General features: G+C 40.7%; 1 protein-coding gene and 1 pseudogene across 3 annotated transcripts in view; both read left to right on the top strand.

Moving 5' to 3' along the window:
* Csgalnact2 (chondroitin sulfate N-acetylgalactosaminyltransferase 2) overlaps positions 1–23706 on the top strand; it is a 33693-nt gene extending 9987 nt beyond the window's left edge. Inside the window, exons 2-8 of one of the 3 annotated variants that reach the window (XM_028753559.1) lie at positions 765–1686; positions 3978–4194; positions 5714–5815; positions 9081–9259; positions 10432–10526; positions 15555–15636; positions 21746–23706. In XM_028753559.1, the coding sequence (XP_028609392.1) occupies positions 1026–1686; positions 3978–4194; positions 5714–5815; positions 9081–9259; positions 10432–10526; positions 15555–15636; positions 21746–22038 (1629 nt within the window). In that variant the 5' untranslated portion in view covers positions 765–1025 and the 3' untranslated portion in view covers positions 22039–23706. Of the gene's footprint in view, positions 1–764; positions 1687–3977; positions 4195–5713; positions 5816–9080; positions 9260–10431; positions 10527–15554; positions 15637–21745 lie in introns of those variants that run through there. The other 2 variants (XM_028753561.1, XM_028753560.1) reach the window with 2 other exon arrangements.
* Positions 18131–18255, top strand: LOC114609272 (annotated as a pseudogene).
* Positions 23707–23974: the final 268 nt, after the last annotated feature.

The following is a 23974-nucleotide window of genomic DNA, read 5'->3' on the forward strand; positions in this document are numbered from 1 at the left end:
CTTTAGAATTAGACTGGAAGGGCTCACAAGACTGATTGGAGCATGAAAGGTAGTGTGTAGTGTTATAAATTGATCATTTTTCTCTAGGCAGACAAATAAAATTAAATCATTTGTGGTTTTTCTCTATATCAGCTCCAGATTTTCCAGAATTGTAAGGAATCTTGCTGTGTCATACAGTGGAAAGTGATCTAATGCTCAAGTAATCTACCAGAGAACTTTGGATGTAAAAATATTTTTAATGTGTTTTCCAGCTGTCTGTGACCTTTTGAAATCATACCCCACCCTGCTTGATTGAAATTAATGAGCAAGAGTATTTGAGTATAACTGGAGGAACTTTCTCTTGCAGCACATCATTATTGATATCATAAAATTACTTAAAGAAATCCAATTCCCACGTATTACATGTGTTTGTTGGGAAGTGGTGTGTTAATGCAGAGTTATAAGGAGCATGATTTTAAAATAATTTAATTAGAATCTATTAAAAATGGAACATAGTTTTACTGTATATAATTTGGATGTTTCTTGATTCCGGAGGTAATAGGTATTTAAACAAACTGGCTTAAAGTTGTATACACAATATGTTAGTATTTTATGTGGTTTTTTTCTGAATATTTTCTTCCAGTGCTTACCAATTACTCTAAATTACATTATCACCTTCATGGAACTCTACGTATAGTAGTAACATAGCTAAGCTTATTGAAGCTGCCGACAATGACATACTTAAAGAAACAAAATGCTGATTGACTCTGATCTGTTTCTTTCAGAAAAATCACCATCCAGATAATGGATTTTATAGATCAGATTGTTTAATGTGGATATCAAGGTAACAATACAGCAAGTATACTTAATTTCTCACTTCTGCAAGTAGTCATGACTACTGAAGAAAGAATCTTAAAACTACAGCAGAGTTCATTTGAGTACCTCTTATGGAAATCCTAGTTTTGTTTTTAACTTTTGGTAATTGTTTGCTAAAGTCATGAACAAGCAGAGAGCTTGTCTTGTCAGGCAAACACACACTAGTAAGGATGTCTAGAAGAGGACCGATTCTTCACAGCCGGACTCAGTGGCTGCTCTTGGGCCTTGCTTTGCTCTTCAGTTTAATATTATTTCTGTACCTCCTGGAATGTGCCCCCCAGACTGATGGAAATGCTTCTCTCCCTGGTGTTGTTAAAGAAAATTATGGTAAAGAGTATTACCAGGCCCTCCTGCAGGAGCAAGAAGAACATTACCAAACCAGGGCAACCAGTCTGAAACGCCAGATTGCCCAGCTAAAGCAAGAATTACAAGAAATGAGTGAGAAGATGAGAGCCTTGCAAGAGAGAAAGAAGCTAGGGGCTAACGGCATAGGCTATCAGGGCAACAGAGAGCAGACGCCCAGTGACCTCTTAGAGTTCCTTCACTCCCAGATCGACAGAGCTGAAGTTAGCATAGGAGCCAAACTGCCCAGTGAGTATGGAGTCGTTCCCTTTGAAAGTTTTACTTTAATGAAAGTATTTCAGTTGGAAATGGGGCTCACTCGCCATCCTGAAGAAAAGCCAGTTAGAAAAGACAAACGAGATGAATTGGTAGAAGTTATTGAAGCTGGCTTGGAGGTCCTTAATAATCCTGATGAAGATGATGAACAGGAAGATGAGGAGGGCCCCCTTGGAGAGAAACTGATATTTAATGAAAATGACTTCATAGAAGGTAATATGAAAAATATGTTGGTAAGATCCATGCAAGTTGTCATCTGACATACATATGCGCATACAGGCATGCAAATAGAAAAACATTTTTTAATCTTTTGATAAATTCTTATGTTAGTACGACAGCATGCATGTAGCATATGCTAATATATCATTACTACACAGTATTAAAGCATTTATATTTTTAGCCACATAATTTCACCAAAAATTTGAAATGGCTTTTGGACAAAGTTAAAATGAGATCATAATAAAAGTAAGAATGAGAATTAGGAAAACAGAGTAAGTCTAAGTCTAAATATAAGACTACCAGGTTGAAGGGCTCTTGTGGGCCATGTGATTTGCATTCCTCTCTTATCGGGTGTTGACGTTCCTCTTACATTTTTTAAAATGTATGAACTAAGGTTCAAACTTTGAAAACCATTTGATAAGGAAGGAAAAATCTAATGCAGTAGCTCAATGGTATTTTCCATTTTTAGAGAAGTAAATGGTCACAGCATCAAAGGGAACGCACAACTTTACATTTGGGAACAAAGAAATAGCGTATTTTCCTAATACAGATTGCAAAACGGATATGATGTCTCTCCTTTTATGTGTATGAGTGTTCTGTCTGTATGTATAGTGTACCTAATGTGTGCAGTGCTTGCAGAGACCAGAGGAAGGTGTCTGGTTCCTTGGCATTGGAATTACAGTGCTGGGAATCAAATTTGGGTTCTCTGGAAGAGCAACTAGTGCCCTTAACCACTGAGCCATCTCTCCAGCCCCAGCATATGGTTTTAAGATGCTATATAACTTAAAGTTCATCTAGATTTTTAGATTATTTGTTAATTTTTTAAGAAAGAAATAAATGTGTGTTCCTGCCTATCTCCATATTAATGTCCACTGCTATGCATTTTATTCCACTGGAAACAAAACTATTTTGAGTATGAGTGTCTTTTAAAAGTTCATTTTGCTGTATTCTATAAACAGCCTACCACATACAGCATTTTGTTGGACTCCAAACCATCATGGCTATCACCTGTATGACTTCTGAAGTCCATCAGGCAGTGTATTCTGCTTTGTGTGGGCATTTTAGCCATTTTCCTCCTGTGGCCTCTTTTTCTGCTACCAACTCATGATAATTTTTGTTAGTTGTTTCTCTCAAAATTCTTCCAAGTTTCTGGAACACCTAGTTTTTTTTTATTGCACAGCAGAATTGAAAGCTGCAGGTGAAAGAGGACAGTTAAGTAGCATGTGGCACGTCCTCATTCCCACTCTCCTTAAAAGCAGGTAAATTGTGACAGCTGGGCGCTCTGTCACTTCTGCTTATAGTTCCTCTTAGCTCCTGTGGACTCTGTCTTTTCTTTTTCCTCCACTATGCTATGGTTGTCTTCTAAATTACTAGAAACCACTAAGCAACTTCCATTCCTCTTCCAGGCATTCGTGTAAATAGCATTCCTTCCAGGAAGTGGCCTCTAACCTCAAGCCTAAAATAGCAGTGCCTTCTGTGTGCTCTTGTCACCTCTATAATGCATCCTTTGTCATAGGACTTGTTGCATTATGTAGTGTTGCCCATCTCCTGGTTGCTTGTTCTGTTTAGATTGGAAATTCTTAGGAGAGTTGGGGTAAGTCTAGCTTTCTTCTCCTAAGTATTACACTTCAAAAAATCATATTGCCCAGTCACCCACCATACTTTTTTTTTATATCAAATCATTGTATTGAAATCTATACTAGTATTCTTTGGGAAAAAATATATACACACACATACACGTACATATTTAAGAGAGAGACACACAGTATATACATGCACATATACATATATGTGAGCACATGTTATATCATTAGTGTTTATTTTTCTGACTTCCTCACTAGACTGGCCCTTCCTCATAACTGAGACCACATGGTCTCTGTATCATCAATGACTAACATGAAAATACTTAATTCATTTTTGTTGAATTGAACCAAGTAATAAAGTTTTGACACTTGGGCTCAGAATTTAATATTACAGAAGCAGTTTGTTTGGCACAGTGGCAATACAGTTTAGTATTAAGGGGAAGGAGCTGTATGTAAAAAGGGGTAATTATCGTAGCAGGTTATTTTGTGGATTGAATAATGTAGCGAAGCTCTTTTTGCAAACCTTTTCTTCTAAAGTGTAGCTGTTTCTAGCTGTACACAGGATAGGTAGGTATTCCCACAAACAGATAAAATCCATGCAGTCTGGTTAAAACTTTCGATCCTTGCCTGAGTGAAATCTATATTCCTCTTGAATTTAAATGTTGACATGAACTTGTTTTTGTTCCAAACTCTTTGCTTTAGGCTATTATCGCACTGAGAGAGATAAAGGCACGCAGTATGAGCTGTTTTTTAAGAAAGCAGACCTTATGGAGTACAGGCACGTGACCCTCTTCCGCCCTTTTGGACCCCTCATGAAAGTAAAGAGTGAGCTGATTGACATTACAAGATCAGTGATTAATATCATCGTGCCACTTGCTGAGAGGACAGAAGCATTTTCACAGTTTATGCAGAATTTCAGGTAACTCAGAACTTGAAGATCTGTCTACCAGGTTCCTTGCTTTATTTTGTGCAGACTTACTGAATTTATCTTCACCAAGTATGACTACTCAGAGTTATAGACTAGTTGTATAGGCTTTAAGGGATATTTTTAGATTTTTCTTTTTCTCAATGCATGTATGGTACATTATGTTTCTAGATAGTTTGAACTATGATACAAATTTGAGGGTAGCAACTACTTGGAAACTAAATTTGATGACTTTATAATTATGTTTGAATTTAAGATAAGCTAAATTTTTAAAAATATTTATGTATGTGTATGAGTGTCTACTTTCATGTACATATATGTGCGCAACATGTGTACAGTGCCCATGGAGGCCAGAAGTTATAGGTGGTTGTGAACCTCTGTGTAGGTGCTGGGAACCAAATCCAGGTCCTGTGCTAGAGCAACCAGTGTCTTAACCACTGAGCTATCTCTCCAACCTCAATAAATTGAACTTTTAAAAGTCAACCTTATCGAAGACTAATTTATGTACAATAAAAAATCCATATAGTCTAAAGATAATGTAACAGATATTTAAAGATTAAATCATGTTTTCATGACTTTTGACAAATGAATAAACTAACAAACCACCACCTCAATGAAAACCTAGGACATTGCCCTCTTCCAGTAAAAGTCTCTTGACAGCAATTTGAATTTTAAGACTGAAATAAACTTAAAAATGCAAGCATTCAACTAAAAATAGGAAAACTTACGTCTTTCTTTTTTACCATCAAGTTGTATTTTAAAATGCTAAGTTAACACTTAAAGTTATGTTAGAAAAAAAAAACATTTAAGGAAAATGCTGCATTTTTGTTTGACATTAACAATTGCTATGTTTTAATACACTAATTTTACTTCTTCCCTTATTTTTCTTTTTTAAAGTTAGCTAACTCTATCCTATGGTAGAATATCCAGAAGCCATATTTCCGACTGAGTTTTGCCTGTCTGAAATAGCTCTATGAGATACGATTTCCTATAACTTTTTGAAGTTGCTTTTCTTCCAATTGCTTTAAGAGGCCTCATTATCCTCTTTAGTAATAACCTGCATCATGGTAGCTATTCTTGATCATAGGTAGCATCACCATATACCAGCCGCTAGCTAATTTTTTTGAATTTTGTTCCATTTGAGAACGACCTCTTGATCTGAGACAATTATTTTTTGGTTCTAAACTGATTGGGCATACTTTCTTGAATAGTTTTTAATTTGTCACTAAACGCAATCCTACTTCCAAGTGTTCCAAAAATGTTTTGAAATATGGCAGTAAAGTAGCCATGGCCCTCAGATGGGTTGTGTTCACTGACCCACAGACTTTGTGCTTTGCTGAAATATCTCTAACAATTGAGTGGTATTGTCAGTTTAATATTAATGTAATGCTGGATGTGATTTCATTCTGTATTGGTAGTGTCTTATTCTCTTGCTAATACTTTATGTGATACATCTCTGAATGAGTGGTGCTTTGTGTTTTCTTGAACAAATTTTATTTTTCAATTCTATTAGAGATGTTTGTATTCATCAAGACAAGAAGATTCATCTCACCGTTGTGTATTTTGGGAAAGAAGGACTATCTAAAGTCAAATCTATTCTAGAATCTGTCTCAAGGTTGGTAAGCCAGGACATACTGAAGTCCATAATGCTAAGTGTTAAAGTGTGTTAGAAGAGTGAGAATTTCAGATATATAGTGTTTTAATTCTACTACTGTTTTAAAATCTGGCTGAGGGGCTGAGGGGCTGAGGGGATGTGCAGTCAGCAGAGTGCCACTGTGCAAGCATGAGGACCTGAGCCTGAGTCCCCAGAGCCCACGAAAGCTGGGCATGAAAGCAGGCATGTGTAACCGTGTTCTTATGACAAGATGGGAGGCAGAGACAGAGTCACCAAACTTCACAGGCCAGCTGAAGTGTTCAGTGACAACACAGAGACCCTGTCCCAAACACTAGAGAAGGAAAAAGTAACACCCAAGGTTGTTCTCTGATATTTACATGCATACACATCATACAAATACATACATAACATTACACACACACACAAAGTTGTCTGAGCATGTGTATGTGGTTGGGTGATAATGGGAATAAGTTTTTCATCTTATGTGACTCTACAATTCATCTTCCCTTATTGCTTAGCAGGTGATCAGGACTGTCTGTGATCTACCTATTTGCCCCTTGCTGTATTTTTGCAGGTTCCATTTGCTTTTCCAAACCTGATCTGTACTTTGATACCATCATCTTACCTTTCTTCCCTCCTGTATACCCATGCTTCTGCTCTCTCCTGAAATGGTGCTTCTCTCTCCTACATCTTTACAACTCCCACCGAGTTCTGCAGTACACAAGTACACAGTTTTGTTTCTATTCTCTAACAGCCAAACTTAATGGAAAAGTAGTTCTGCAGTAAGAGGCTCGTGTTGTGCCTGGCACATAATAAGTCTCCAAAAATTTGAATAAATTAGTTAGGAACTCCTTAATAATTTTTCATTTTTTAAAATGAAATTTTCCTCTCCAAATCATGGGCCCAAATGGAAGAGTCAATTGTCAAAGTCAGCCTTTTTCTCTAATACCTTCTTTGCTGCTTCATTTACATTTGATAGCCTAATCCTCCTCCTTTAAAGTGATGCTATGAATGTAAGTTTTTATTTTCCTAATGTAAATATGCTGTATTCTGTTAGGTTGGTTGTCTGCTGTTACTTCACATGACCTGTATCTTTCGTGGCTTTTTTATCTTTCTGCTGGTTGGAAGCAGCCATTTTTCTTGAATTATTCAGCTAACACCTGTTGAGTCTCACCTACTATGTTCCAGGTTTGCTGCTTGAGAGTCTAACTCAGGCAATGGGAAGACTAGACATAACTGAAAGAGTAAAGCCCTGACCCTGTCCTGGGAGGACTCTCACAGCCTTGGACATAAGTATGACTCGCCATCTTTCCTCTCCACATCATGGTGGCCCTCTTTGAGCTCAGAATCAGACCGTTTTCATAGCTCCTGGGCCTAATATCTGAGAGCCATATGTGTTTTTACTGCTGATTGCCTCTACTGGGTTACTTTCTTTTAGGGATCTTTTCTCTCTCTCACCCTTGCTAATGCCACAGCCTAACCCCAGTCCTCACTTCCCAGTGCCCCACTCCCCTCTTTATTGCTTTCATTTATTTACCCTGGTTGATTACTGAAACCACCTCCCTGTATTGTCAAGATTCTCCTGCAGAAAATGGTAGAGACCTTGAGCCTGCTTAAGGAGAATATGAGTAATATTGAAGGATCTTGGCTATCTCCCAGAAGTGACAGTGTGAGTACGTTTGGAGAAGAAAATAACAAAAATAACTTTGGAGCCTGAAGGACTGGAATCAGACACTTGACTGCCATGAAGAGTTTCCTAGGTTTTGTGTTTTCTGCATGTTGACTTCATTCTCCTGCTGCAGATTGACTTCTTCCACATGATGAGGGATACTGGCTCACACCTTCTCAGCTTTGTCATCAGAGAGCTTCAGTGGAGAAAATCCCAGGGAAGGATGTCTTACCTACTCTGGAACCACTCAGTCATTGTGCTGAGTGCAGTGGAGGCTTCACAATTGGCCACACATGAGCCTAGTCCTTAGCCTAGGGAGTTACTGTTATAGGGTAGGTGGATGAGTCATAGACTGTGAGCAGGGCATCCAGGCTGGCAGTGGGCAATTTCTCGAAAAGAAGCCATAAGATGGAGAGGAGAGTCTGGGTACTCCGAGCACTCAGAGTCACTCCATGTGTTGTATGAGTCTTTGCTTCTTTCTTCCCATTACCAGGCTGTCCTGTTATAAGAGCAGGCTTCCTCAATGGCCTCCTAGTTCAGTGGTTCTCTAGTTAGTGCCAGCAGCACCTAGTGGGCTCACTAAAGCTGAAAATTGACTCTGCCCTTTGCTTCTGAGTCAGCAACTCTGAGGGTAGTGAGAGCTTGCAGTCAGATACCTTGAAGGTTTCACTGGAAAACCATCGACCTATGGAAAAGCCTGCTGACTCTTCTTCCTTTCCTCTCAGGTACTAACACTGTCGTTTGATCTGGGATGGACGGTGCACTCAGTCTGGCTGCCCCCTCATTCTTCCTGTTGTAGGGCTCCTTGGTGTGGCCCTCCTCACTGTTCCCATATGCTTAATCTGACCCAGCTACTTTCCCCGAAAGGTTTTGTGCTTCTTTACTTACCTCTATGCTTCTGAGAATTGTTTGAAATGGCTTCTACTTGCAGTCATTGACTTTGGGATTCTACCAAGGTATAATTCAAGTTCCCCATCTGACATTTAGTTATTGTAGGCACAAACAATCTCTTCCTGAAACCACTGTTTGTTCATTAATTCAGCAAATGTTTATTGAACTTGTTGTAAGGGCCAATGCATCATATTAATGAACACAAAATCCATTTTGAAGGAGTTGGAGATACACAAATAAACATGTCACGATACTAAGGGAAACAGCTAAGGAAGACAGGGATTAGAGAGCCTCCTTCCCATGTGCTATCAGGGAGGAGCATAGCAATGGAACATTTAGGTGAGGACCCTGAAAGTGGGTAGGAGCACATTTTGTGTGTATAGAGTGCATTGTTGGTTACCGGAAACTATGGCTGCGTTTCCATGTGTATGTGTTTCTTTTCCAGTGCATTTTTAAGATCTCAAAAGGCAATGCCCCTTTTAAAATTCATACCATTAGCATGTTGCTTCAAATGTGGACATTTGGTGAAAATCTATTCCTGATAATGAACAAATGCAAGAAGCTAAAGATTTCCTTCTCCTGTGTGAATATATAGCCAACATAATAAGTTATTTGAAATATAGTCCATTGTAAGTTCTGTTGAAGAAAGGACACTGTCAGCCTTTAAATGGGACTTATCAGCTCTTGTTTTTGCTTTCCTCATAGTGAGTCTAATTTTCACAATTACACCTTGGTCTCATTGAACGAAGAATTTAATCGCGGACGAGGACTAAATGTGGGTGCCCAAGCTTGGGACAAGGGAGAGGTCTTGATGTTTTTCTGTGATGTTGATATATATTTCTCAGCTGAGTTCCTTAACAGCTGCCGGTTAAATGCAGAGCCAGGTGCGTAAAACACCATCACATGAGCCAAGTGTCCCTTAGAAGGGTATCAAACAGTCCAGGGCTGAGTCACACTAATCTGAGAGAAACACGTCTTCATTAAACATCGGGATGGTTTTAAAGTTATATTAGGCATAATTTAGTTGAAACAATGAGTAGTAAGTTGAAACTCTGACCTCTGATGTTCAAATCCTTTGTTTTCTTGGAGTCAGATTCCAGTAGTTCTTTCTGAAGGGAAGTAGAGAAGTGCAGAGGCTTGGGATGATCTCAGTGGAGGAATGTTGCCTAGCATATATAAAACCCTAAAGGGGTGTGGAAGCATGGAGAGGAAGGAAGGACAAAAGAAGGGAACCTGGAAATCGATGATGAGTCACAGGTGGTGTAGAGGGGGGATAGTGTGCACACACGTACTCATGCGCACACCTTACACAGATATGCAGAGGTCCACATGCAAGTAGTGGCTGGTCTCCAGATTAGACATTTTAAAGTGATTGATGGTACATTGCTTTACATTACAGATAGAAAAGAAGTTTGTAAATTTATAAGTATCAAAAAATAAAGTGGCTCCCATGTAACAGGTTCTTTGACCATTACTGAGTACTTGATGCTCGAATATCTGGCTGAAGCCAGTCATAGCAAGGTTTTCTCTACTGAGGGGAAATGACCTAGGTAGCTGGTGAAGTCCCCAAGTGCCATCAGTTTGAATGACAAGGTCTTTACCTCAGAAGATCCCAGATCTTGGTTAAGTCCGTCTGCAGTTCTGTTTCACTGTTCTTTATATATCTATGCATTGTGCAGTATTCTGTGTATTTACTGTTTTGATAACTGTCTTTGAAGAGTAATAGAAATGTTTGAGTTTCTTGGTACTTGTCAGAGGTTAATTTACATCTGTTACTGCTGCCTAGTGAAAACAGAGTCAAGAAATGGCTCACCTCCTGAGTGCCTGAGGGAGGGAATGCCTCTGTGTTTGGTTGAAAGCAGTAGGGGTGCCGCCTGCTTTAGTCTGTTGTGGTTGTTTTGCAGCTTCAGTTTCAGATTGACCTGTTGTGTGTTATCAAGTGAACATTGATATTCTAGGGTATTGATAAAATTAACACAAAGAGAGAAAGAAAGTCTCCATAGATACAGTAATAGTCCTTCATCTGTGTGAGATAAACATATATTTTTATTTATAGGTAAAAAAGTGTTTTACCCTGTGGTGTTCAGTCTTTACAACCCTGCCATTGTCTATGCCAACCAGGATGTGCCACCCCCTGTGGAACAGCAGCTGGTGAGACTTTGTATCTTTGCTTATGAAAGGCTCAATGATTTTTTTTCTAGTTTCCTTTATGTGTGTTGTACAAGTAAAAATAAAGTTTCAATTTTAAAAAAATAGCCATTTCAAGTCCCATAGCCTCTTTTGCGTTTCCACTTCAACGCAGGCTCCTGTTTCTTGCTTTAGACTCAGATGACAGTGATAGGAGAAGATGTTGACCACAGGAGAGCCTCATGTCCCAGAAGGTCCTGATTATACAGTCACGGTTCTGCCAACATGCTCTAGGAATGCTAAAACGAATATTAGCTTTTAAACTGTATTAACTAGAAATTAAAGAATAACTACCAGGAAATAGTATGCTATAGGAAATTATATAGAGTGTCAGGAAAGGCAATTGCCATCCATCAAGCCCTATAGTTATTACCTAAGCTATACTTAAATAAGCTTTTTTGGAAATGTTAAATAAACATACTGTTTAAATAATATGGCTCACAGAGATGTTATAAAGCTAGTATATAGTGTTCCTTTGCTTCATCTGCTGGGTTTCTCAGAGTTAACATTGTATGTCCCTTCCCTTCTGTGAAGGGCAGTCTTGTTTAGGACTATATATACAAATAGGACCAAAGTGACAGTCAGTCACTCGCACCACCTTAATCCGATACCCCAAAGCACTTAATCTAGTTAATATTTAAGGTGATACTATCAATAAACAGTAACCACACATAGTAATTCACATGGTAGTCAACTTTACTAGAAATAAAAGAGCTTTGTGAAGTTACTTCTTTTAAAAATCACAGCCATCCAAGGGAGGCCAGTGGGAATGCAGGCCAGCTGTCTAGGCTCAGGTTTAAAAAGATTCCTATCTGTTATTGGTAATACCTACTCCTAGGATCTCAGCTGAGCAGATAATCAGGGCCTAGAATAGCAAAATGTATAAAGTAACATTAAACACAAGCAAAACTCTAATAAGAAATTTACTAGTACTTAATGTAGTGAGTATTACATATCAAGAGGAAGGCATGAAGTGTAAGTAAAGTGAGTACCAAAGTGTAAGCATAGAGGAAAATGGACATCTGAGATATTTCTAGATGACTTTTTATTGCTGTTATTTTGGAATTTTCTTTTCTTTTCTACCTCCCTCCTTTTCTTTCTTTTTGAGACAAGGTCTTACTATATAGCACATGCCTGGCCCTGAACTTACTAACCTAGGCTGGCTTCAGAGTTAAGCCTCAGGCTTCTAAGTAGTAGGTATCACAAGTATGTACCACCATGCCAAGATAAATGACATTATTATAACAACTTATGTTTATGTGCCCTTTACTGTGTGAATGGTTCTGTTCTAGTCTGCCTGTGTCTTAACTCATTTAATCTTCCTGACAAGCCCCTGAACACAGCTGTGCTGCTGTTGTATCTGGTGAACTAACCAAACTGGAGCCCAGGCAGTGTGCTCCATGGTTACACTAAGACACTGCACAGGCTGCCTCTGTTATGTTAATTCATCTAGTATTGAGCATCTGTTTTGCCAAGCACTGTATTTCACTGAGAACCTCAGCACTCATAACCCTACCTTGCTCACAAGGATTTTTATTCTTGAAGACAAAAATAAAGTCAGATAATAAACATGATTAAAACAAACCAAGTGGTAAAACTGATGATGTGATTTCTGTGCTGTGTTCAGTCATAGGGCATTTCGGAGATGAGGCTGTTGATAGCTGTGGAATGGCTGGAAGGCAGCAGCTAAGCAGTGACTGAGTCTCCTCTGTGCTCAGAGCACAGCTGGCAGAGTGGGGGCACAGTGCGGGGCCAGGTCAACAGTGTGGGACCCTAGAAGGAGTTTGCATTCTATAGAATTAGAGATTTTTTGGACACAGAACTGATATCTTGTTGTTGGAGCAGATGTGGAGACTGAGGAAAAGAAAGGAGTAGAAATAGGAAAGGTCAGGGGTTAGGTATAGCCATGGTAGATGGGTGCTACTATATATAGTATTTATTCCCCTGGTATTCCTGGGGATGGGATTATGGGGGCTGAGATGTTTAGGTTATGGTTTGTGTCTTAGCTAGGGTTTTATTGCTGTGAAGAGATACCATGACCAAGGCAACTCTTATAAAAGAAAACATGTAATTGGGACTGTCCTGCAGTTTTAGAGGTTCAGTCCATTATCATTATGGTAGAAAACATGGCAGTGTGCGGGCCAACTTGGTGCTGGAGGGGCTGAGAGTTCTACATGTCAATCCAAAGGCAGCAGGGACTCTGTCGCACTGGGCTCAGCTTGAGCTTAGGGGTGCTCTGCATCTGAGCCACTGGGTCTGCTCTTCCTTACTTTAATAGTCTACAAGTTGAGGATTATATTTACAATGTTAGTGGTTTAAATTTTTAATATTTTATCACACACAGAAATTATATGAAGTTGAAATTCTAGTGACCCTAATGAAGTTTACTGGAGCACAGCCTGCTCATTTAATTATTTATTGTCAGTGACTGTTTTTACAGTACAAGAATTGTGACAGACTGAATGTTTCTTACAGCCTAAAATATTTATTCCATAGCTTTCTACAGGACAAGTTGGCGGGATGTTGGCTACAGTATCTCTCCTTGAGTCTTACCATCCCTAGTCCCTACTGCTCTTGCCTGCAGGCCTCTGTGAACTGTCTTTCCCCAGCCCTTCTCTAACTTGGTTCCGTTACCAGTCAGAGGCAATCCCTCGCTTGTTTCTGCAGGAGGAGGCTGTCTCCGTGTCGGAGTTGGATGAGCTGCCTTGCTTAGCTCCCATCACCCTCACGCCCTTACCCAGGCTGGAATCAGTGCACCAGAAGCAGCCAGGGTGCTTTGCTGTGTGCTCACCTCCTTTGTCTCTGTTCTCTACAGTGTTCTCCCAGCTGGTTAAGGATGCCTGTCACCCAGCCCCCAGGGAGGTCACCCACAGTCCTGCTCCAGTGTCCTTCTGCCTTAGCTGTCCAGGCCTGGGCTCCTGAGCTGCCTTGAAGCCTTGCTCCTAGCTTCTTCCCCTACTCTGTCCTTGAGCCATGCAGAACACTCCTGCCCCTTGTCTTCCTGAAGCCTTCACCTTCAACTTTGTTTTCTGTTTCACTTGGGAAGGATAAACAGCCAGTTCTTCATTTTCCTCTCAAGAGCTCTGTCTTCCTTACTGCCCAAGCCTCTGTGCATTCCCAGTGGATGAGCTGCCCCATACGAGTGACAATAGGAACGACTTCCTGGGACCAGCCTGTCCTTTTGTGGTAACTAAGCTGATCCACCCCCTTCACAAGGACTCCTTTGCCATCCTGCCTCACTCTGATCCTAACAGATCTAACCTAACCTTCTTGTAAGTCGCCCTAAGGCCTCGTGTACTGTCCTCTTGCCACAGTGTCCCTTCTGTGTTGAACACTCAGTGGAGCTCTGTGCATGCTGTTCTCCTGGCTTGCAGTGCTGTCTTCCAAATACTTGCATAGCTTCTCTCATTTTATTCCCGTCTCTGCTCAGTTTCCCTCCTCAAAGAAGTGTTGTGTAAGCAACTGTTAACAGGATGGTCCTCCTCTGCCATGCTGTCCCCTTGCAGTGGCATGTGGCACAGCCTTTTGAATGGATTTATTAGTTTGGTAGTTTCCTGTTCATCCTTGGTTGTGTGTTTCTCTACTTGTGACTTCATCAGCAACAACTTTATTTTGATATTGGTTTTCCTCACATAGGAAAAGGATTTGGTAGTTCCAAGTGTATCTTCACCAGTTGTTGGCAAACTTTCAGTAAAGAGCCAATGGGAGATATTTTAGGCTTTCCAGGCTAAATAGTCCAGTTGTAACTGCACAGCTCCCTCCCCCTGTATTGAGAGAGCCCCCATCTGTCTTTGTCGTGATAAATTATTTACCAGGCAGATTGCAGACCAGTTAGCCAGGGCTGTAGTTTGTTGACCCTTGCTTATGTCACATAAACAGAACAAGTTGTCTTCTCTACAAACTGTCCATGGGAGGAAGAGGAGCTTTGGGTTCTAATGTGCCCAACAACGCTCCCCTTCCAGCTTGTTGGTTTGAATTCTGTCTTAATACCTGTTAGTGAATACCTTATACTAACTGGAGTAAAACTATCCCATGCCTGCAAAGTATTTGTGTCTTGTTGAAAAGCTAGAGGTGACAAGAGTTTCCTAAAAAGCTTACAAGCTTTATGAGACCAAATAATAGAAAACTAGACTGAGGAAGCCGGGAAATGGGTTGTTTTAACACCCAAATAAAGTGTGTGTGTGTTACAGAGAGTCTCTTATAAGCATCACCTATCAATTTAAAAAGCCGAGGACCAATGAGCTGAGGCAGGGAATAGGAAGTGGGACACTGTCAGGAAGAAGAGGATTCTGGGAAACAGTGAGAGAATAAAAAGGGGTGCAGGGAGAGATATAGGAGAGACACTGAAAGGAATGCTGAGGAGATGCTGAGGAAGATGTTAAGGAAGAAGCAGGCTGGGACTGAGGGAGAGGTAACTAACCATGTGGAAGACAGAATATTTTGAGGGGGTTAAATAAGTTATGAGCTAGTCAGGGGATGAGCCAAAGCTTTGACCAAGGCATTTATTAATAAGTAGTCTTGGAGTTGTCATTCTGGGAACCAGGGATAGAAAGAGGAAAAAACAGATTTTTTTTTTCAGTGTATAGACGTGATGGTTGTAAATTATGATTGATTGATAGATAGATAGATAGATAGATAGATAGATAGATAGATAGATAGATAGATAGACAGACAGACACACACACACACATTATATACTCCACATTTAACTCTTGTCCTCCTATCATGAGTCGTTGAAGTCTGGACCATTCTTTTTGTTATTAGTAACTTCAGCTTGAACTCCGTACAGGGCTTGAGTCCAGTTAAATTGCAAGTGATAAGAACCCTGTGCTCATGCAGAGTAGGAGGATATCCTTTTGTTTTGTAAGGACATAACAGCATATGATCCTTTAAATAAATGACAGGAATTTTTTTGTAAAGTAGTTGTTTAATTATTGATTAAAACTTCTAGTTATTAAAGATTAAATTGAATTTTTTCTTCTTTATCACAAGGTTCATAAAAAGGACTCCGGTTTTTGGAGAGATTTTGGCTTTGGAATGACTTGTCAATATCAATCAGATTTCCTGGCTGTCGGTAGGTATACATTACATCTAAGGATAGAACTTGATGTCTTTATTCTAGGCCTTATGACATTTTCCTGAAAGGTATTAGAATTTAGTACCTTTAGTTAAATTGTGAGGATGTATATCTGAAATACGAAAGGTAAAGCAAAGCTCATAATTAATGTCTTAGATTGTAAAAATGAGGTTATAAAGGTTAAAAACTAAATTTACTAATTTATTTAAAAGCAAGCAACAAAAAGACGTCATTGACTGGCATGTTGCTGTGTTTGCAGTTGTTTGACGTACTCTTCCAGAGCTTTCTAGAACCTTACTGTTTGTCTGTAAGTGTTCCAGCCACAAGCAGTCTTGGAGTATCTAGTTAAAGGCTTTCTCTTTTTCACTTAGAGGTGAAGCTCTTTTCTGTTTGAGTACCATGCAGAACCTCAGTATGAAGACAAAGGGGAGGGGCATCTCTGAAGTGGGAGCCAACAACTGAGAATCACTAAGGCCAAAATTCTATCCCTAGTCTAAAGAAGTGGTCAGAGGGTCTGAGTTCATCCTCTCCTTTCCTCAGTCTCACTTGTACTCACAAAAAGTGCCAAAGAATAGTTTGGTAAAGAGAAGAATCTTACAACTCCAGATTATTTAGTATCTACATTTCCATAACATAGTAGAAGCCATAGCATGTAGCTTGTGATATTCTTAATCCATATGAAATTCACCTTCAAGCCGGGCAGTGGTGGCGCGCACGCCTTTAATCCCAGCACTTGGGAGGCAGAAGCAGGTGGATTTCTGAGTTTGAGGCCAGCCTGGTCTACAGAGTGAGTTCCAGGACAGCCCAGGCTATACAGAGAAACCCTGTCTTGAAAAACCACACACACACACACACACAAAAAAAAAAATAGTATTTACTCTCTTTCAAAAATAGATTTTTGTAGACTGTAACAATATTGTGAGTGTTTCGAGTGGGATATTGACTTACAGATCACTCACGTGTAAACTATAGCAACTTGAAATGTCCAGTTACCTAAGCTGTATAGTTATCGCCAATCACTTTAGACTATCATCACCTTAAACCTCGCCCATTAGCAATTATTCTTCATTTCCCATCAACTCCTTCACTCCAAATCTCATTGGCCTGCTTCCTATTGCTGTGCCTCTGCTGAGCACTTCCATAATGACAGTGGGGCATCCCATGGTCTTTCAGTACTGCTTTCTTCCACTCCTCATGGTGTTTCAGGGTTCAGTGCTTAGCCTTAGATGTGTACCATGTATTACATACCTCATTCCTTTTTATAGCCAAATAATGTTCCACTGTATGGTTAGAACACACATTTTCTATCAGTAGGTAGATATTTGGGTTCTGTTTTTAGGCTATTATGAGAATTTCTGCTATGAAGATTTAAATATTTGTGTATATGCTTTTGTGTAGACATAAAATTTTTTATTTTTTTCCTATAGTAGAATAGATGGGTTATATGTTGTGATGGTTCATCTTGAATATCACAACTGAAGGGATTTTGAAACCCAAGGGAAACAAAACTCTGGACAGTCTGAGAGGGGTTGTCTGATTGGATTGATTCAGACGGACAGTCTGAGAGGAGTTGTCTAGATTGGATTGATTCAGATGGGAAGACCCACACTACATTTGAACCATACCAGCCATGGGCTGACGTCCTGAACTGAATTTTGAAAAAAGCAAACAACATACAAGAATCATCACTGTCTGTTCATAACTGTGAGTAAAGTGTGACCAACTGCCTCGTACTCTTGTGGCCAGGCGTTTCCTGCCGTGAGGCACCCTCAAACTGTGAGCTAAAGGAATCTTTCCTTAAATTGCTTCAGGTTGGGTATTAGTCTCAGCAAGAAGAAAAATAATACATCAGGAAGTTGTGCTTAACCTCTTCAGAAATGCCATGACACCTTCCAAAAACACTGTACCATTTACATTTTCCCTGCAGTGCATGGTAGTTCAGAGGTTTCTACAGCTTCAGTAATTAGTATTGTTACCTTTTTAAAGCTTTATTTATATATGCATTCTATGTATGAGTATGCTCCCTGCAGGCCAGAAGAGGGCATCAGATCCCATTACAGATGGTTGTGAGCCACCATGTGGTTGCTCGGAATTGAACTCAGGACCCCTGGAAGAACAGTCAGTGCTCTTAACACCTGAGCCATCTCTCAGTCTTGCTTTTTTGGTTTTTTGTTTTGTTTTGTTTTGTTGGTTTTTGTTTCCTTGGTTTTCTTCAACTGTTAGAGTGTGTATGAAGTAATATCTTGTTGGTAGTTTTGTTGCTGTGTTGTTTGTTTAGGTCTCAGTGTTTTAGTAAACCTGTGGTCTGTACTGTGAACTTGGTGCATCCGTGTTCCCTCTGCTGTTTCTGTAAGGGCATCTAGAGAGAGAATGGAGTTGGGTATTGCCTTACTTCAGGTTCTGACTAACAACAACACCAACACCAAACCCAACAGATTAGGTTTTGATGAAATAGCTTCTCTTGATGTCAGGCCTTATAAAAACTGAATTCTCTGCCCATAGAGGCACTGCCCGTGTGGCTGCTGTGTCACATGTGTGTCAGTAGGTGGCAGAGAGAGGCTGTGTCTGTGCTCAGTGTTCTGACCTGTGACTGTGAATGATTAGTAGCTTAATACTCCCGTAAAGAGCAAGCCCGAGAACCACCGGTCTGGCACCAGCAGTCCCAGATGGGCTGCCAGGATGGAGACCAGAGACTAGAAGAACCCTGTCTGGGACCACAGGCCCTGGGTGGGTGTGAGCCTGAGACAGATGACCTTCACAAGGGGCCACTCAGGTGGGCTGGGTGAGAAGCAAGCCTGGATGGCCACCATGCTGGTGACACAGAGCCTGGTCAGAGAGCTAACCTGAGATGACCACCAGTCTGATGCTGTACATGCCTTGGGGCATAGACCATGCCTGAGATGACCCTTGCCCAGTGCCATAGTACACGTTCTGGCATAGCACTCCTGAGACCACTCCCAAGACGACTCTAGACACTCAGACACCAGGTGCCACTACAAGGAGCAAGTAAATAGTACAGAATGAAAGAGAGAGAGACAGAAGAATGTGAACACGGTGAAGAGAGGCAGAACTGGAGACTCAAGGGTAGTGAGGAACAGCCTGACGTGAGGAACTGGGGGTGCCACCTGGGACTGTGGCGGGGTCCTGGAGTGTGATGCCACCAGGTCCCATGTCTAGGTCTGTTACAACTAAAGCCCTGGTCTGCTGCCTGGAGACATGTTGATGTCTGAGGGTTTTGTAGAATTGGCCCCACCCCTCTCCTGGGCATCATGGGAGACCTGCCCCTGCCTCTAGCTCCAGTACTCAGGAGAGCAGCTCAGCCCATTGCAGAAGTTGCAAGTGAGCAGGCCCTGAGGATATGATTATGGGATTGCTGGCCCTACCACTCATCTCCCGTGCAGTGGTGTGGGCAAGGGAGAGCTACTCTTGCCCCTCGCCACCTACAGCAGGAGAGAGAGCTGGCTCTGCCCTTCACTTGCTGCAGCCCTCTGGAGAGCAGACCCTGCCCCTTGCCTGTATGGTACAGTGGAGCTGGCTCTGGTTGTGGCAGTTTCTCATGAGCCAGTCCCAAGGGCATGAGATCTGGACAGCCTCCAGGCTGACCAGCTCAGATACTTCTTAGGCCCAGATTCAGAGCTTTGAATTGGCCCACTCCAACGTCTACCCCACTGATGAACCATGGGGAATGCATGGAGGGGCTGATCCTACTACAGGATATCCTAGAAGAGTCCGTAAGGTTCCAGTACTGATAGAGTAGCAGAAGCCAGAGGCCTCAGACCAGACCAACACATTGCGACATTTGCATGCAAAGCAGTGTGGACAAAAGGTTACACTGGGGGACACACTGTGACACACTACAGCTTCCACAATGAGATGTGTGAGGACAAAGGTTACACTGGGGGACACACTGTGACACACTACAGCTTCCACAATGAGATGTTTCTTTTTCTCTGTTGGGGGGAGATTGCGAGTGTGGAGGGTGGGTACAAGGGGAGGGGGAGATGAGTGAGGTGGAGGTGGATGATGTAAAACTCACAAAAAAAAACAATAAAATGTTTGTTAAAACTTAATTCAGTGCTGTAATTCAGAATGATGTCCTACCCCCTGTAGTGTACCAGTTTCTAGAAACAAGGTGTTTTAACAATCTAGAGGATTTGTTTTCTCTCTTCACTGTGAGAACCTAGTGAGACTAGAGGTACAGCTTCCCAGTGTGAAGCCCCTTGTAGATAGGCCCACAGGGAACCCCTCACTCTCACACTTGTCCAGCATTCAGGAATTACAGGATTCCCTGTCCCAGAGTGACTCCTAGAGACATTTCTTCTCTGGGAAGAGAATTCTCTGGGAATTCTTTGCATCTGCTTCTCTCTCTCTCTCTCAGCTTCTCAGAAAGATCTGGGAGAAACGGTTAGTTTTTCAGTTTGTTCAGCTTTTTATCTGTTGGGACTGAGTGATGATTTCAAAGCTTTCTTAAATGTTGCTCTTAAGGGGTTCCTTCTGCATTTACTTTAAGCATCTATACTATCTGTCTTTAATATCTGAGCAGCTCATTCATATTTGTAAGAAAGAAAACCAGAGCTATATCACATTCAGCAGTTAGTACAAATATGACTACTTAAACTTTATAGAGTTCTTACGTATGAATGTTAATTTAGAAGCCTGGGTCTTAAAGAATTTTATTTATTTATTTTATATATGTGAGTACACTCTTAACTGTCTTTAGATACACAAGAAAAGGGCTTCTGATCCCATTACAGATGGTTAGAGTCACCTTTCTATGCCATGTCCACCGGCACGCTCTGTGTCTTTAGTTTATTGGTACTGCAGACTGGAGCTGGATGCCCAGCCTTCGCTTGTCTGAGACAGGCTCCTACAGCTCAGACTGGCCTCAGACCGAGGATCCCCTGCCTCTACCTCAGGACTACTGGTGTTATAGGTGTGCACTGCCATGCCCAGTGTTCTTTGGTTTTGTTTTTTCTTTTTCCTTTTTTTTTTTCAGTTCCTAATTGAGTAACAGACATCTGGCAGTTCTTCTGAGTACCTTTTTCAGTTAGCTACTATTTTGGTGTCTTTTACAGAGTTGTCTCTCTTGCCAGAGTTCATGTCTCAGCTTCTACCTTTCCCTGCCTATGTTTAACTCTAAAACTTGGCATGTGTTAATATTTAACCCTAGGCCTTGTTTTTTTTTTTTTCTGAACTCCTTCAGCAACCCCAGTTAATTCCTGTGAGTTCAAACCATGTGCTGCTAAAATTCCTTCCTTAAGGAAGATGTAAGTAATATCTCCCCTTCATCCAAACATCCCAAGGATTAAACCAAGGTACAATTCAGCAGTTCACTCCAGTCAGTGAACTTAGGCTTACTTACAAACCAGTGGGAGTTACAGGCAGGAGCACAGGTGGTTTTAAAGCAGCCACATGGGAAAGTATACACCCAGCATGGATAAAGATTGCCCAGGGCCAAGTGGCTGAGACCCCCTCCCTTGTCCTTCCTATACTGTGTAAGTCTAAGCCCTCCCAGAGGCCACATGGAATTGGGACAGAATTGCATATCCCTGCTTGAGAGATATGGCAGGATGCTGAAATGGGAGTCCCTGCTCCTCCTGTAAGAGAAGGTTAGTAGTCAGCAAGGCCAGCTGTGGTGAGCTTTTGCAAGCAGGCAAAAAAAACTCATGAGGATGGTGGCAGTGTAGACCAGAGAACAGTTCTGTATAACACCATCTATGTACCCAGTCTTAAACTTCTGTCCCCTGTTTGTCCATTTCTTGTGTTTTTCCCTATGGAAAGTTTTCTGTATCCCAGAAAATTTAGTTTCTTGAAGGATAGAAAAAAAATATTAATGGTAGGGGAATGATTTGTATTTCCTTCCTTGGCTTTCTGTAGAATTTGGTGTTCTGAAATATTTATCATGATAGCAGCGTTCTCAGCAGCTGATGCGCTCTCGAAGTCTAAATGTCAGTTGTTAGTGGAATTTCCAACCAGGAAGTTATCCCGCTAGGCTGTTGTTCTGTGCTGTACCATAGTCTCTCATGTCAAGCAGAACATCTAACGTTCAGATACTTGTTTATGCTCTGGCTGTCAGACACTGAGCGTGTCAGTCTTGTACCTGCAGGTGGATTCGACATGGAAGTAAAAGGCTGGGGTGGAGAAGATGTTCATCTTTACCGAAAACACCTGCATGGTGATCTCATTGTGATTCGGACTCCAGTTCCTGGTCTTTTCCACCTCTGGCACGAGAAACATTGTGCAGATGAGCTCACCCCTGAGCAGTACCGCATGTGCATCCAATCCAAAGCCATGAATGAGGCCTCCCACCCCCACCTGGGAATGATGGTCTTCAGGGAGGAAATAGAGATGCATCTTCGCAAGCAGGCATACAGAACAAACAGCGAGGCTGCGGGGTGACAGAGTCAGCGTGTGAGAGTGAACCACAAACCAGCACTGTTATTCAGCCTTAATTCCAACTCTGGATTCTGTGCCTCATCCAGAGAAAAACTTTTCTTTTTCATGTTCTTTCTAAAAAATTTTTGTAGGTCAACTTGTAAGAAGAAAACTCGGGTGTCTTGCTATCAAGCCTGCTTTTTGAGAGTGCTGTAGTATGAAACAGTTGACAAAATGAAATTTGATATTTGTCCCCAAAATTGTTTGAATTAGATTCTTCCTGGTACCTGTGCTCTGATTGGTCCTGGATGTGTGTGAGGCTGATGTTGGGTTGGTCAGCACACTCCTACAGAGTACAGAACATTGGTTGGTCATGATGTTCCAGCGGATATCACCCCCCACCACTGAGTCAATCATTGATTTCAGTCTTTAAATGAAAACTTTCATTGATCACATGTAGAATTTTTTTCACAGAGAATAAATAATACATCTGAAATCTACAGTCCATCACAAAGGCATAAATCAAAACCCCTTAGTTTCATGTTGTTTTACCTCTGAATATGTTTTTAAGAAATGGATATAGTAGATGTAGTTTAGAATCTATGGTTTGATTATAAATAAAATATATTGTTATGTTACCAATGTTCAAAATGCATAGTCAAATTGTAGCAGACTGTTTTGAACATTTTATTATATTGGAATGCAGGAGAATAGCTATGTTTGGGAACATCTTTTTATATAAGCCAGATGCATCAGACCCTTCCTGAAGAGGCATAGAAGATATGAACATTATAGCATGGTTTTGTATGGCTTTTGTTTTGCACTGTCTTATTTAGCATGGGTACATATATATATTTATTTTCTAGTATGTTAATTTTTGCCACAATTGTGTTTGCATTTGTATTATACTTTCAGTTGAAAGAGTTTTATTGAAAAAAACAATTTAATGTATTGTATAATAAGATCACCCTTGATTTGAGAAAAGGGAAGGAAAAGTAATCTGATACAAATATGAATTATGGAGTACTTTAAAAAACATGTACAGATTGAGTGCTATTTTAGTTGAAATGTAAATTATATTAATGAGACAAGATGAATAAGAAATTATATTCCAGTAGAACTGTACTGTACTATTTATCATACATGGATATTTTATCATTGGGCCATTTACTAGATCCAGAAATTGGAGGTAAAGTAAAGGGATGCATAATTTTTTAACCCTTGACTTTTAAAGGGACCTGCTATTTGTATATAACCCATGAGAACTCAGAAAAAGTCCTTATTTTTGTTCAGTAAATCATACCATCTCAGATGTTACAAATGCCAAATCTCTAGGTGCTAAAGTGAATCCCATTCAATATAACTCGTTGCCGAAGGCTCTAGCTGGGGTAGTGCTGAGGTGTTTTTAAGATGTATAAAGTGCTTTCTGCAGAGTAAGCGGAGCCAGTGTCTCCTTTGTACTGTTATTTATTGTAAAGACCAGTGACCGTGGAATTTAAAATTGGGGTACCTAATGACTTACAAGGTGGTTTCAGCCTGGTCTTGAGATAACCAAATGATTTTTACTGTAACTCCTATTTTTCTAGAACTAGCTTTCGTTTGAAGATGGAAGCTGAGTGATGAAAGCGGTACCCTACTTTTTACATTAACTGGTACCAATAAAGTATTTTGTTACCAAATGCTAAATGGAAATGTGGTAAATGAATTTCTTTCTAATTTAAAATCTAAGTTCATGAAGATTCACCACATGCAGTTGTGACGTTAAAGAGTAAAGCGCGCACCAGCACACAGCGCAGCGACCAGCCCTGCATGGCCTTTCTAGTCCACACCCTCCCCTGTCACAGTTCAACTCTGTGGATCTCGACTGTTCGACTTGGTCTGGGTTTGAATTTATGTTATTATTTCATTATATGCTTTCTTTTGTAAGGTATTGTTCTTAAAGTTCACCTATGTTGCTGGG

Source organism: Grammomys surdaster, unplaced genomic scaffold (genome assembly GCF_004785775.1).
Source record: "Grammomys surdaster isolate TR1022 unplaced genomic scaffold, NIH_TR_1.0 125950, whole genome shotgun sequence".
Classification (NCBI taxonomy): Eukaryota; Metazoa; Chordata; class Mammalia; order Rodentia; family Muridae; genus Grammomys; species Grammomys surdaster.